We start from the raw sequence: 13,063 nt of genomic DNA, 5'->3' as shown, positions 1-13,063 counted from the left end.
AGGGTTCTGGAGCATCTCTTATGAGGAGAGACTGTGGGAGCTGGGCTTGTTTAATCTGGAGAAGACTGAGATGGGATCTCAATAATCCATCCAAATATTTCCAAGGAGGGTGCCAAGAGGATGGTGCCAGACTCTTGTCAGTGGTGCCCAGTGACAGGACAAGGAGCAATGGCTATAAACTGAAACCCAAGAAGTTTCACCCCAACATGAGGAAGAACTTCTTTCCATGGAGGGGGGCAGAGCACTGGAACAGGCAGCCCAGGGGGCTTGTGAAGTCTCCCTCTCTGGAGACAGTCCAAACCCACCTGGAGACTTTCCTGTGTCACCTGCTCCAGGTGACCCTGCCTTGGCAGGAGCAGTTGGACAGGGTGATCTCCAGAGGTCCCTTTCAGCCCTAAAAACTCTGCAATTCCATGAGTCTGTGAATAATACAGATGTAACTAGAAACAGTGAAATTTAAAAAAACATGGATACAGTGGCTACAAGACATGAAATGATGATGTACTTAATTTGCAAATGCACATGCTATTTAAACTGAGTGCAACTGAAGTGTCAGGCTGGAAATGTGGAGTGCCAGAGCCATCTGGAAAAAAACACCCTGTGCTATTCAGTCATCATTTCTGTCCAAGACCCTTGCTGTCATGGCTACTGGAAATTCTGCCTGTCTTAAGATTTTATGTAGAGAGCCTTTCTTAGGCTTTACGGTAATGGCATGTAACAAAGGCACTCATCCCATCTGAATACCACCTGTCCATACAAAGAAGTATCTTATGATTTGGGGAAAACCCTGGCTCCATGAAAACTGATGCAGAATATTTTTTGTGACTCCATTGGAGCCGGGATTTTCTGTGTCTTCCAACAAATACTTTCACAGTAATTCGATGTGGAGCTGGAGATCAATACCAACTGCTGGTAATATTGAGCTGTAGAATGTTATTTGCAGTAATGGTTGTGATCAGAGGCAAATCTCTCTTCTGCCCCTTCCGAAGGAGAGATTTAGGGAGGAACCCTCAATCTTTTCAGAAACACATAGAGAAAAGAGAAAATGGTCAGTGTAGTCATAGGTGCAGTCCAGCTTTCCACTAGCTGTTTGGGTCAGAGCTCTGAAATCCCACTGCAGTTAAAGACCGTCTCAAGAGATACCTGACTAATGGTGTAGCTGTCTGATGTCTTCCCGGGTCATTGCTGGGGTAAAGGTAGTGTGGGTAGGATATTTTTGCAGTTTAGTAATTTTGAAGTATAAAAAAGGTCTTTTGAGGCCACAAGGGCAACTGCTAGCTTCCAGAGTTTTGCCCTGGTGAGATCACTCCTGGACTAGGGCCAGAAGGTGAGAGAGAGAGGAAGGATGAAAATTTGACTTCAGACCTTCATGTCTTAATTTGTCCTGCAACCTCTCTATAGCTCAGCTGAGCCAAGGGAATCTAGGAATGTGTCTGTAGAGATCTGGGTTAGATAAGCTCTTTCCATCTGGAATTTAGAGATGAAATATACCTTCACACACATTTTAAAGGAGACCTGCTTTTCAAGCACTAAACAATAAAGATATTCTGTAAAATCATTCTGTAATTGTTCTCCAGTTTTCTCCATTTGTTCTAATGACAGTGGTAGCACTCAATCAAAGAAGTCATGTAGGCAGTACATGTGCATGACAGGGATTAAACTTTTCTTGTCTGGCAACAGAAAATAAAACTTTAGGCTGAAGAAATTAATCTCTTGTAATACTTCAAGATTTATCTATTAAATTGCTTGCCAGTGGTTTGAAAAAAAAAGCTATCTGAAATCACACTAGGAAATCCTCTGACTTCAGTCAAATCTCTGATTGAGTCAGCTTCATTTATCACCACCATCACCAGCTGATCCATAAATACATCTGCTTTTACAGCCTACACTGAGATTTGCCTGTTATCTCCTCAGAAGAGCAAGGCTAGTGGCTTCTCTTAAACAAGCGTGGCTTAGCCAAAGCCAACATGAACCTAACTAAGCCTAAGAGGCCAAGCCCATCGGTTGTTGTTAGCTTTGATAGCCACTGCTATCATTTGAGAGTGTGCTTGTAGCCAGTCCAAGTTGGCAGTGTCAGCCCAAGCTGATTGGAGCTGCAGACATTTTTGCTGACTGGAGTCATGCTATCTTTGCCAGTTTGCTGGAATAGACACAGACACTGATTGGGTCATGCTGAAAACATTCCTGTCCTATGAAGCAAGTCTGTTTGTATTTCAGGTTTGCCAGGACTAATGAATTAAAAATCTTGGGCTCACCAGAGTTTGCTGCTTAATAATGCCTGTGACAGAAGGATTTTTTCCTCCCTGAAGTATGACAGCATCATAATCCCTCATCCCTGGCAAGGAGAGGAAGGAAAAGCAGAGTTGTGGAGAAAAGTGGAAAAGGGTTATCTTTTGGGTCAGCAAAGCCTATGGGAAGTGCAGGTAGCAGCATGTTGCCCTGACAGCTGTCTCAGCTTCTCAGACCTTGTCAGTTTGTTGCTATGCAGCAGGTGCAGCCTTTTCTTTTATTGAAGCTTTACTCCATAAAGGCAACGACAAGCCAAGGCAGTGGCTGGCTCTGGATTATACAAGTGCAGACACTCCGCTAAGTGAGGTAAGGCAACAGGTGTGAAAAAAATCCATAAAGCTATAATAGCATTTAATCTGAGTTCTGCTGCAGGTTTTTTACAGAGGAACAGCAGCCAGCCAGCTCTATAGGCAATTATTGGGAAGAAAAGAGCTGCTCATTAAATTTCATTAAATTCCAGATTGCCCACTCACTCTCATCTCTGTCTACAGAGATACTGTTCTTCATTCATGGAGAAAGCATGTGGGGAATTGGGGGTAGTTGGTCTGCATGTTTCCTAAAATCACCTTATTTGCACACAGGCTTCTTCCATCCCTCTCTGTTCTCTGTGATTGCTTTTTGTGATGAAGAGCTTGAGGATTTCTCAAAAAAAGGAGCGAAGGCATAAATGCAATATAAAAAAATTGGTAACAGGGTAATTGCTGTGTATAAAGATGAGTTTTCTTTTTTCTGAATTAGAATAAAATGAAAACTTTCTTTTGTGTTTCGATAGAATTCACCATTTCTTACTGAAAGGTTATTGATTTTTGCCCTCACAGAGTAGATGGTTAAAAGAGTTAATTTAAAAACATTGAACACCACAGAGTATGTGATTGGGATAAAATAACAGTCTTGTAGCAATATTGTTATGGCAACTTTAAAAACTCTAGCAGAATGCATCCTTTTTCATTTCTTAGGCTATGATGTGAAATGTGAAGTATACTCTTGTGTGCAAGACCACTTGAGATAGTCAGTCAGTGTCAGGGAAAGTGTACCAACAGCACAGAGTGATGAACAGCCTTGTTTTAAGGATTTGCTTATCACTTAAAATCTCTTCATTCTGAAGGTTTTTTTCTTTATCTTGTGTGGGGAAGTAAGGAAGGGAAATATGTTAAAGAATTTTGCATTGGTAATTCTGTTGTTTTTTAAAAACAATGAGATGTCTCAGATGTTTCTTATGAAGTGAGGGTGGGAAAGAGATCAACAATGCTCAGAAGGTAAAAATCATTTACTCTGATGATATGCACTTCAAAATAAAATATTTCTGTTGACTCCAAGAGTCTTTTCCTGAATCTAAAAACATACATGGCTGCAATTTATTTGGTTTTTCTTTGCCTCTGCTCCATAGATAACAGTTCCATTTTTGTGGGTCTTGAATAATGGGGAACTAAGAGCAGTCCCCAATATCCTTTGTATACTAGCAGAAGGAGACACTTTCAGCTTCAAATAAAATTTATTTGAAATAAGGATTTTAGATTATTTGTTGTTATTATAAGAAAAGATTATGCACTTCAAATAACAAGTAACCGTATCACTCTGCTAGCTAAATATCAAGAGAGACAAAGCAAATAAACAAGAAATGGTGAAATTAATGGACCCAATGCAAATTTGATCCTCTTCCACTGATTGCATGGCAGTGATTCCAGAGAAGTGTTTGATTCACTTGTGTACCACCAAGGAAGATGATACTCCTGAAATAGTGTTCTCTTCTATTGACTGTTTGAGATTGCCAAATAATTCAGTATGAATTAGAATAACTTGGTAGAATTTTCATGCAATACAATAGCTGCTTTACTGAAAAACTGCAAGGCTATTGGCTTAGGAAACTGGCTTTTGTTTTCACTAGCTAAATACTCTGTTGTCTGCTGACAATGAATTAGTAAATTCATTGTATTTTCCTAATGAATTTTGTTTCTAATTCCCTGAGAAGTTTTAATGGTAATTTAAAAGCATAATTGTTCACGTATTTGGTATGAATACAATGCATGCTGGATAGCAGTCCAGAGTCCTAAAATAATTTCTTTATGGGTAGATCTTTTGCATGCATGAAGTCCCACTGACTTCACGTTCTCCACACATAGTGCTAAACAGAAGATTAGTATCTTTGAATTTTAGCAGCTTTGTACTAGATAATCAAGGAGATTGTTTGCATTCAGCTATTCAATAGAGTTTAACCAAAACTATTCATTCGAAAGGTTAAATATACATAGTAGAGCTCAGAGTACAACTTTTCAGGGCACAGAGATGTTTTAATTACATTATTAGAGATCAAAAGTAGCTAATTCTTTTGTTGCTCAACAATTCTTTAGCGCCATATTTGAAATGAACTAGCAGTTTTCTTAATGGACAGGGTTTCATCACAGTAAAATCACTTTTTGGAATTGATGGTCTCAGAAGAATAGACGGAGGGCTGAGTAAGGTCCTGACCCAGGAGCCAAACCCATGCAGACAGACTCCTACACCTGCACAGGCTTCCACTGAAGAATCACCACCAAGGTTTGGAGACCCCATGAATTTTTGGTCATGAAATGTGTGACTTGCAGGCAGAGTTGGACCAGGGGGGTATGGGTGGAAGATAGGAGGATGAGTGCCTCCTCATTGACACCACGTGGAGTGGTGTGCACGGTTCCAATCACAGGGCAGGCTTGGGGTCATGTTACTCTCAACTCCCCACCCCTTCTTCCTTCTTCACCTTCAGAACCAGGCAGCATTGCCACGAGTCAAGGCTTGCTGAAGGGGCAATGGCGGGGAGCAAGCAGGTGAGAAGAGAGGCAGCTTCCTTTGCCATCATTCTTTCTAATCTATAAATAGCAAAAATAAAAGCAGTCTCTGCACTGAATTTCACTTAAATTCTTTTTAAATGAAAAAGTGAAATGGCGCTCCCTTGACTTTGATTCTAAACATTGCTTGGCTAGAATGGGAAAGGCAGCCGTGAGTGCATGAAAAGCATTAAAACTCATTTGTTGAATGATGTCACATGCTCTGTAATAAATATATTTTTTTGTATTATTGCAGCTGGAACAAACAAGTAAAAGCATTGACTCAAGTGCCCACATGATCACCACTGCCAGGGTACCTGCTGATAAGCCAGTACGAATTGCCTTCAGCCTCAGTGATTCCCCAGGTACAGTTTAATTTATGGAGTAAACCACAATGCTTTTATTAAACCACAACTGCTTTTAAATTTTACATTAACTTACCAGTGTTTACAATATCAAACCTAGTCCAGTGTAATGGATGGATTTTTTTCCTCAGTGGCAGCATGTGATCAGTTTCCCTGTCTGATAACTTTTAATGTTTCCATTAACAATTTCATTAGACTAAACCCACTAGATTGACAGGTTCAATCTTAACTTTCTTTCAGTGGTTTGTGGAATGCAATTAGAACTGTAATTAACTATCAAATTTACCTGCATGTGCAGTATGTCTGATTTTGTGAAATTGTAAAACAAGAAAAGTAAAAGGACAAATTTGAGTGAGCCTAGAACAGGAAGAGATTTTTTCGAGGAGGAAGGTTGGAAAGTGCCACACATGCCCAGCTTGGTGAAAGGTTTCAGGAAACAGGTGCCCCACATGGCATGTTCTCTGAGACAGCAGCAGAAATTTCATTGATGTTTATCCTATCAGCTAGTGCTGAGGGAGTATTCATTTCCCCAAACATACCCTGTACACACACGGACCCTTTGGAGTAGATAAATATTATTAGTTTCCACCTTCAATATTGCTAAGGACCAGAGAGCTGTTGCCGAACAGTGAAAGCCAGAATGAAATAAGTCCAAGGGGAAGCTGAAAAGCATCACATAAAAATTGGCTGTTGCTTTTGCTAAAGGTGAGTGCCTTGGAGTCAGGGCTGAGATGTATTTACGGTATGAGGTATAAGGACGACTGAAACCTATTGCTGTCAAGTGCTTTATGGGACTCTATGCATTGTAGGATAATGTGTGAGGTCGCTGCCTGAGGTTTGTGTGAACAGAATCTCAGTTTGAATGCAATTTTCTATTTTAAAAATATTGTAGAATATGCATTATCTTTGCTAGCTAATTGTTGTGTACTGTTAATTTTCAGCTACAATACTAAAATACAATCTCATCCCCTAAGCAAGGGAATTAAAAACAAAAAGTCTTCATATATTATTGAACCTAACTTTCAATTCGTAAAGATGAGTGACAAAGAAAGATTGGGACAAGGAATATAAAGAAACATGTGATAATCTATGTGCCCTTTTTCATAAATTAAAATAACCTGGTAATTACATTTTCATTACAGAAAGCAGTAAGGAATCATTCACCTCTCTCAAGATACAGTCACATGGTAAATTTCTTGCAGGAATTACGGCACAAATAGGTCTTGAAGAGAGATGTAAAAGAAAGGGGAGTGCTCTTACAAATTATGGAAAAAGAATGCTAATGTGAGACACTGAAAACAAGTCAGGGAAAGCTGAGACCATGGGAAAATCAAAGAGAGCAGAGTGGTTTGTGACAAGAGACGGCAGTAGGAAATGACAAGGTTGTGAATAGCTTGGAAGAAGGGGACATGAAAGGCAGGAAGCCTAGCTTCCTTAACATTGCATCATATTTTATTTTTTACTTTTTTATCCTGCTAATAATTCCAGCCTCTCTCTTAATGTTTACAAAAATAAACTCAATTAGATAAAGGTAATCTTTTTCTTCTAAATATTGTTAAATTGTTCCAAATGTTAAAATTGGTAACATTTTGAATCCTTTATTGTATATATACAAATGTTCCTGCAGTATGCAATCCAGAATCTTCATGAGTACTCATAAAAAAAGTAGCAACCAGTAGAGTGAGTGCCATGTTCCCATCTGCATTCCCTTTGGGGATACCAGGAGGTCTAAATTTACATTATTGTTTTACTATGTTATAAGAATTTCAAGCGGTTTTATGTTTGATGTATTTCAAGAAGGCAAAGGAAATAAGCTTTTAATAGGTGTGAAAATTTCCAGCAAACCATAGTTGAATCAAGAGACTACAAACAAGTATTTAACTTTTTTTTTTTTAAGATGAGCTACAAAAACATTCAACAGATAGACCTTTAGGTATTCCTTAGCAGGTGCGCAAGTGCTTTTTTTTTTCCCCTTACTCTTTAATATTTTTTCACTTTTTTTTTTTCTCCTTGACAAGGATATTTGTTTTCAGTGCAAAGAAGAGTTACATGATGTGTGATAGTAAAGCATCAGCTGAAGCTCATGCACTGCTAGGATACAGTAAGCTCTCCACAAGGGCTAAGTGGTGAGGAAATCTCTCAGACTTAAGCTTTTCCTTAAATTCTACCTCACTTGAAAGGCACAGTGATACATTTCGCCAAGAAAGGCTGCATCCTCCTTCCGGGGGCTGTGCAACTGCTTACTAGGAGGAACTGACAGCATAACTGGATATAAAAAGAGGAAATGGAATGCTTCTTCTGGGTGGCGATTATCTCACTGGCTAGGATTGTAACCAAGCAGTGGGTGTGAGGAGCAGTGAAAGGAAAAACTACTCTCAGCTCATGAGAAGAAATTACTTTGTGTTAACTGACCTACAAGACCAGAGCTGGCTTATCCTGACTGTACAAGAAATAATTTGTGTTACATTATTTGTCAGTCAACACCTGATGACTGAATTTCTGGCCAGCTTTGTGAGGTATTTTTAATGTGAGAGTAGGGTAACCAGCTCCCTAAAAGTCTCAGGAGCAGCCCATCAGCAGGTGCAATATAAGAAGACAGTTTTATTGTGTATTTCTTATTCCTGTATATATAAATGTTTATGTTTGGCTCTTTCACTCAAGTTCACTAACACATGTTTCCCAGGGTGGGTCTGCACACTGTATTGCAACAGTTTGACTTAAGCTACCATTTTAAAGTAATGAATTGGAAACATTATTTCAACCAACTTTACATCACTTGGAAACTAAAACAGCTTGAACTGAATGTGGTGTTCCAAGATTCAAGTAAGTGTTACAAAGCTGAAAATTCCCTGTGGTTTGTCAGCATCAATTTCATTTAACCAGTGAAATTCAGTGTGTTGTAATTTTTATCAATCTTACTTACAAATATATGAACTTCATGGAATTTAGACAGCTGGATTTGTTTTGTGTAATAGTTCAAAGGGAAGGTTTATAGGTCCCTATCTCCTTGCTTCCTAGAATAAAAGCTTGAATCTAGCTGAGAAGTTTTGCTCATGGTATGCGGTTATAAATGACAGGGTCTAAAATTGTTAGTGAGTTCTTTAATTTGAAATTAGTCTACCTCTGACTTTCCAGAAAAATCACTAACAACAAAGGCAAAACATACATCTTCTGATGAACCTGACAGACAGTGGAACAGTGCCGTATTTTTGTAAGCATGGCAAAATTACTTATTTTACTCCTCTTTATGCTTATTATCCTGGTGACTACAAGGAATTTTTTGCTTTTCTAGTTGATCATGCAAGACTGTTTTGCATTGGTTGCTTCTTCAAAAGCAACTTTCAAATTCCTACCCCAGCGTCATATTGGTTATAATGGCAACAGAGGCTTTCCAGCACATTGATTGAAAACCAGTGAGGATTGCTAAAATATATGGCTAAAATTTACAGAGCTAATTTCCTAAATCTACACCCAGCCTACAGGGTTCGGTCCTTGGGGAATTAGATGGGAAATCAGGTGATATACCCTCAAAGGTACATTCATCTGAGGATGCTTAGGCTTGAGTGAAAGTATATGAAGTAGAAGGATTTTGCTCTTACCTCTTCTGTTATGGACTGTTTCTATTTTTGGGAGGTCCACAACTCTTACTATTTAGCAAGCCTTCACATCCTATTCCTGGGTGGGGCAGTGACCGTTCCCCACTATTTTATGAGTGAGGTAACTGCGAGGTTGTGTAAGGTCGTGTCAGGCAGGGCTGTGAATAGAAGCCCTGGAGCTCCACAAAGCAGTGCCAAGTCGCAGTCACTTAGCCACACAGCCTTCCAGGATGAATCGGATGAGTCTATGCTTGTCTGTCAGTACCCAGCCCCCGAGCTGCTGGATCCCACAGCCCTCCCAGGACCAAGACTGGACCCTGACATGCAGTTTGCCTCTGTTGTTGGTGCAAGTTGTGGTGCTTGCAGTTCAGTTTGAGCACTTTTCCTGTGCAAGGGCTGATCCACTTACAGGATCGCAACCTACTTATGTTACCAATTTAATTCTTTAATTTAGAAGGAAGAGATCTGAATACATTGGCCCACACATGTAGCAGAAAAAAAATAGTACCTGACTGTATAATTAAATACTGGATCATAACTCAGTTACTCAAGGAAGCGAAGCTGTGATTGGCATTTCCTAAGTTCCAAGTGCTTGATATAGCAACCTTAATGTGCTTTCAACACATTTAAATTTTTATATTCTATTTCTGTCTATCTTTTTGAAGATCATAGAGAAACTAACTTGCAAGATTATACTGCAAGTGAATCAGATGTTGTTTTTAAAGGATTTACTGCCTTTAGCTCACAGTTCAGTTAAATGGAACAGCCATATAGGAAAAGATTTGGGTGTTACACTTCATTGTGCCAAACATGGTGTCAGTCAGACAGCAACACGTGAAGGATTTCTCTCATTTGACTACGTGATGGAGGTCTGCGATACTGGAATCTCCAGGAGACCAGAACATGATTAAATAAGTGATGCTTTCTGGAAATCAAGATTCATTTTTAAATGTGCAACATTAGCATATATCAGCTGCCTCAGGGCAAGTAGTGAGCCTTTTGTACAAAGACAATCAGTGTTAGTAGAGTTCAGATGCTCTCTGTTACAAATGACAGTTTTCAGCAGCAAATCAAGTGAGCACATGAACCTGGTGAAACAGACATGAAAATCACACTATTTCATGCACATGAACTGAGTCTTTGGTTAAAAATACATGGGTTTTAATCAGGGTATAGGTCTTTAGGGCATTTTTAAATATAGAACTTCAAAATTAGATTTGGGCTCTATGGGAAATAAGGAAATGCTACTCACTTAGAAATCATGTTACAGATACATTAACTTAGGTGGCTGTAATGAAGTCCCTGATCTGATTCTTTCGCATCACAGGATAGTGCTGTTGAGTTTGCTGGGGTGGCCATAATATACACATGTACGTTTTTTGTCCTTTCTTGTTTCCTTTTGACCAAAATCTTGACCCATTTTCAGGTGCAGTGAGTTTCTGTCTCTGATTTTTAAAAATATTTTTATTTTTAACAAAATAGGTTTTCAACATCCAGCTTGAATTATAAATAATTTTTCTTTGTCTTTCTTTATAATGACTATAGGGATGAGATGCTGTTCGTAGCTGGTGAAGAATCAGCCTAGATATTTTCAGGGGTTTGTGGTACAGAAAAGCCACTAACTTTATTATAAAAGGGGTCTTTAATTATACCAATGATTCCTTATACTAATCTAGATACTCATTAAAAATGGATAATTAATTGAGAAAAGGGGAAAAAAGAGGTATTTCAGAGTTTTGTTTTCTAGTTAAGGAGAGGTAGAGCAGAAGATAAACACAGATCAGGAGCTAGTTTTGAGAATGTTTTGATCTTCAGAATATTTTCATTGGCATTTCAGACATTTCTTGTATCTGATTTTCAGAGTCAATAGATTTTTAAGGCTAGAAGTCAATGTGATTTTGACTGGTTTTCTGCATAATGCCCAGTATTCTGCCTTGTAAGGGCAATAGCAATTCTTTGGAAAAAAATGCAAGAGTTTATATCTTTCCCCTTGACTTTCTGAAAGTATCCTCAAAAAATTTTAGGAGGTGAATAACTGCTTTCATTTGCTTTCCCCTTGTGTGAAATTACAGTGTTTCATTATTACCAAGTGATTTTTATTGTTATTGTGGTTGTTACTTTGACAACAATGAAATAAGGACTGATCTGAGGCAATAATTTATTTCACTGAAAGCTGTGGGGAAAGCCTTTTGTTGTTCTTTTTGTGGAAAACAAGATTGCAGTTTGCTATGAGGATTTCTGTTAATTTTTGTAGTCTAAATACTTCAGCTGAAATTCTCAAAAGAGCCTAAGAGAATTAGGAACTCAGGATAATTTCAAAGCACTGAAGTCTGTAGCATTTCTTGATGATGTTCTGCACATCAGATGATGATTTAAACAAGTCTTAAACTAGTATAACTAAAAAAAACCCCTAGCAGCTGTTCAATAGATGCTGGGGCAGGCCCATTATAAAATGTACTATGGTATGTCATAATGGTTAGGATACCAGTACATTCTATTTTTAGTACCATTGACTCAGTCACTTGAGTTCAAAAAATAAGCAGGGAACATCTGTTTATTGAAAGGATTTCCTCTACACTAATTTCTTTCTCTATTCCATCCTTTATAAAGTACTTCCAAAATTTTTAACTGATTCTTTTCAGAGTATAATCCAATTTATTTTCCAATATTCTGACACTGCATTAATTTTATTTTCTTATTAATAACTGATGCTGTGAAAAAGTAGGTTAGGATACCAGTACATTCTATTTTTAGTACCATTGACTCAGTCACTTGAGTTCAAAAAATAAGCAGGGAACATCTGTTTATTGAAAGGATTTCCTCTACACTAATTTCTTTCTCTATTCCATCCTTTATAAAGTACTTCCAAAATTTTTAACTGATTCTTTTCAGAGTATAATCCAATTTATTTTCCAATATTCTGACACTGCATTAATTTTATTTTCTTATTAATAACTGATGCTGTGAAAAAGTAATTACTGTCTGCTGTTTCTTAACATTTTTTTTTTTTTTTTTAATAATTTGGAGTGTTGCTTTTGCTATGTTTTTCTGAATTTTAAAGATGCTCAAGATCCCTCTATAAAGCTACTGTACCAAAAATCATACTGCTGGATTGTCAAAACAAATAGCAGTTTAACTGCCATCCATGACTCTGGTCCAGTATCTCTGTCAGAATATTTATCAGCTATTCAGCCAAATACTCGTAGAGCAGCTGTAGCCCTAGTCAGACTGAGTCTTATTCTGTCCTTCCTTTTAGCCTTGCCATATGATTCATCTTTCTTCTTTTAGAATATTAGTCTATTTATATGTTGTAGAAGAAAGCAATAGCAAATTAAAGGTAAACACATGCATATTAGCATGATACAATTCTATACAATTAAAGCAATTTAAGTATTTTCCAGAATGGACATGCTTGGCATATGGTGTGAAAAAAGGAGGGGGACACTCACATGACATGGGTATGGCTTTTTGATAATGCTACCAAGACAACTACTCCACAAAAATACAGGAACTTCACTTTGTTTTCTGAGGAAGTTCAAGAGCTTTTGCTTTTGTATGACTATAAATTTTTTGCTTCTCTGAGCATCTCTTCCCAGAGGCCACCCAGCTCTAGCTATTTTATTGAGTAAGGCTCTGACCATGTGTTAGCCAGTATGTTTATTTTTCATAGGATAAGGTGACTTATTTTACTTTTTCCCCCCTAAGCTCCTCTGCTGTATAACCACAGAGGTTAGGAGAAAGAGGTATCAAATATTTGACAAATAATTCAGATCCTAGTCTGATCTCTTTTAGAATCCTGCTTTGATATGAGGGCCTCTTGATCTTGTTGGGGTTTTGTTGCTGTGTTCAAGTCTACAAGTACACAGCAGGTTGAATGATCTGAACTGTGTTAGCAATTTTCTCCTGTAAGAGCCATTCTTATTTAATTTTGACACATTACAAATAACTGACTGTAAGCTAATAGTAACACTCTCTTCACCTCCCATAACCTGTAGTAAGATAAATAAACAGTCAT

The 13,063-nt window shown here is 38.0% G+C and overlaps 1 protein-coding gene across 2 annotated transcripts in view; it reads left to right on the top strand.

Annotated features, from left to right (window-relative positions):
- The first annotated feature begins 382 nt into the window (after positions 1 to 382).
- The window catches only part of MAP3K7CL (MAP3K7 C-terminal like), a 32,635-nt gene continuing 19,954 nt past the window's right edge, over positions 383 to 13,063 (top strand). The window contains exons 1-3 of one of the 2 annotated variants that reach the window (XM_008631683.2): positions 383 to 2,595; positions 4,679 to 4,824; positions 5,344 to 5,452. In XM_008631683.2, the coding sequence (XP_008629905.1) occupies positions 5,383 to 5,452 (70 nt within the window). In that variant the 5' untranslated portion in view covers positions 383 to 2,595; positions 4,679 to 4,824; positions 5,344 to 5,382. Of the gene's footprint in view, positions 2,596 to 4,678; positions 4,825 to 4,938; positions 5,088 to 5,343; positions 5,453 to 13,063 lie in introns of those variants that run through there. The other variant, XM_017731740.1, reaches the window with a different exon arrangement.

This window comes from Corvus brachyrhynchos, unplaced genomic scaffold, assembly GCF_000691975.1.
Source record: "Corvus brachyrhynchos isolate BGI_N302 unplaced genomic scaffold, ASM69197v1 scaffold3, whole genome shotgun sequence".
Lineage (NCBI taxonomy): Eukaryota > Metazoa > Chordata > Aves > Passeriformes > Corvidae > Corvus > Corvus brachyrhynchos.
The sequence above is the reverse complement of the archived record's forward strand: the minus strand, read 5'-3'. Positions and strand labels throughout refer to the sequence as shown.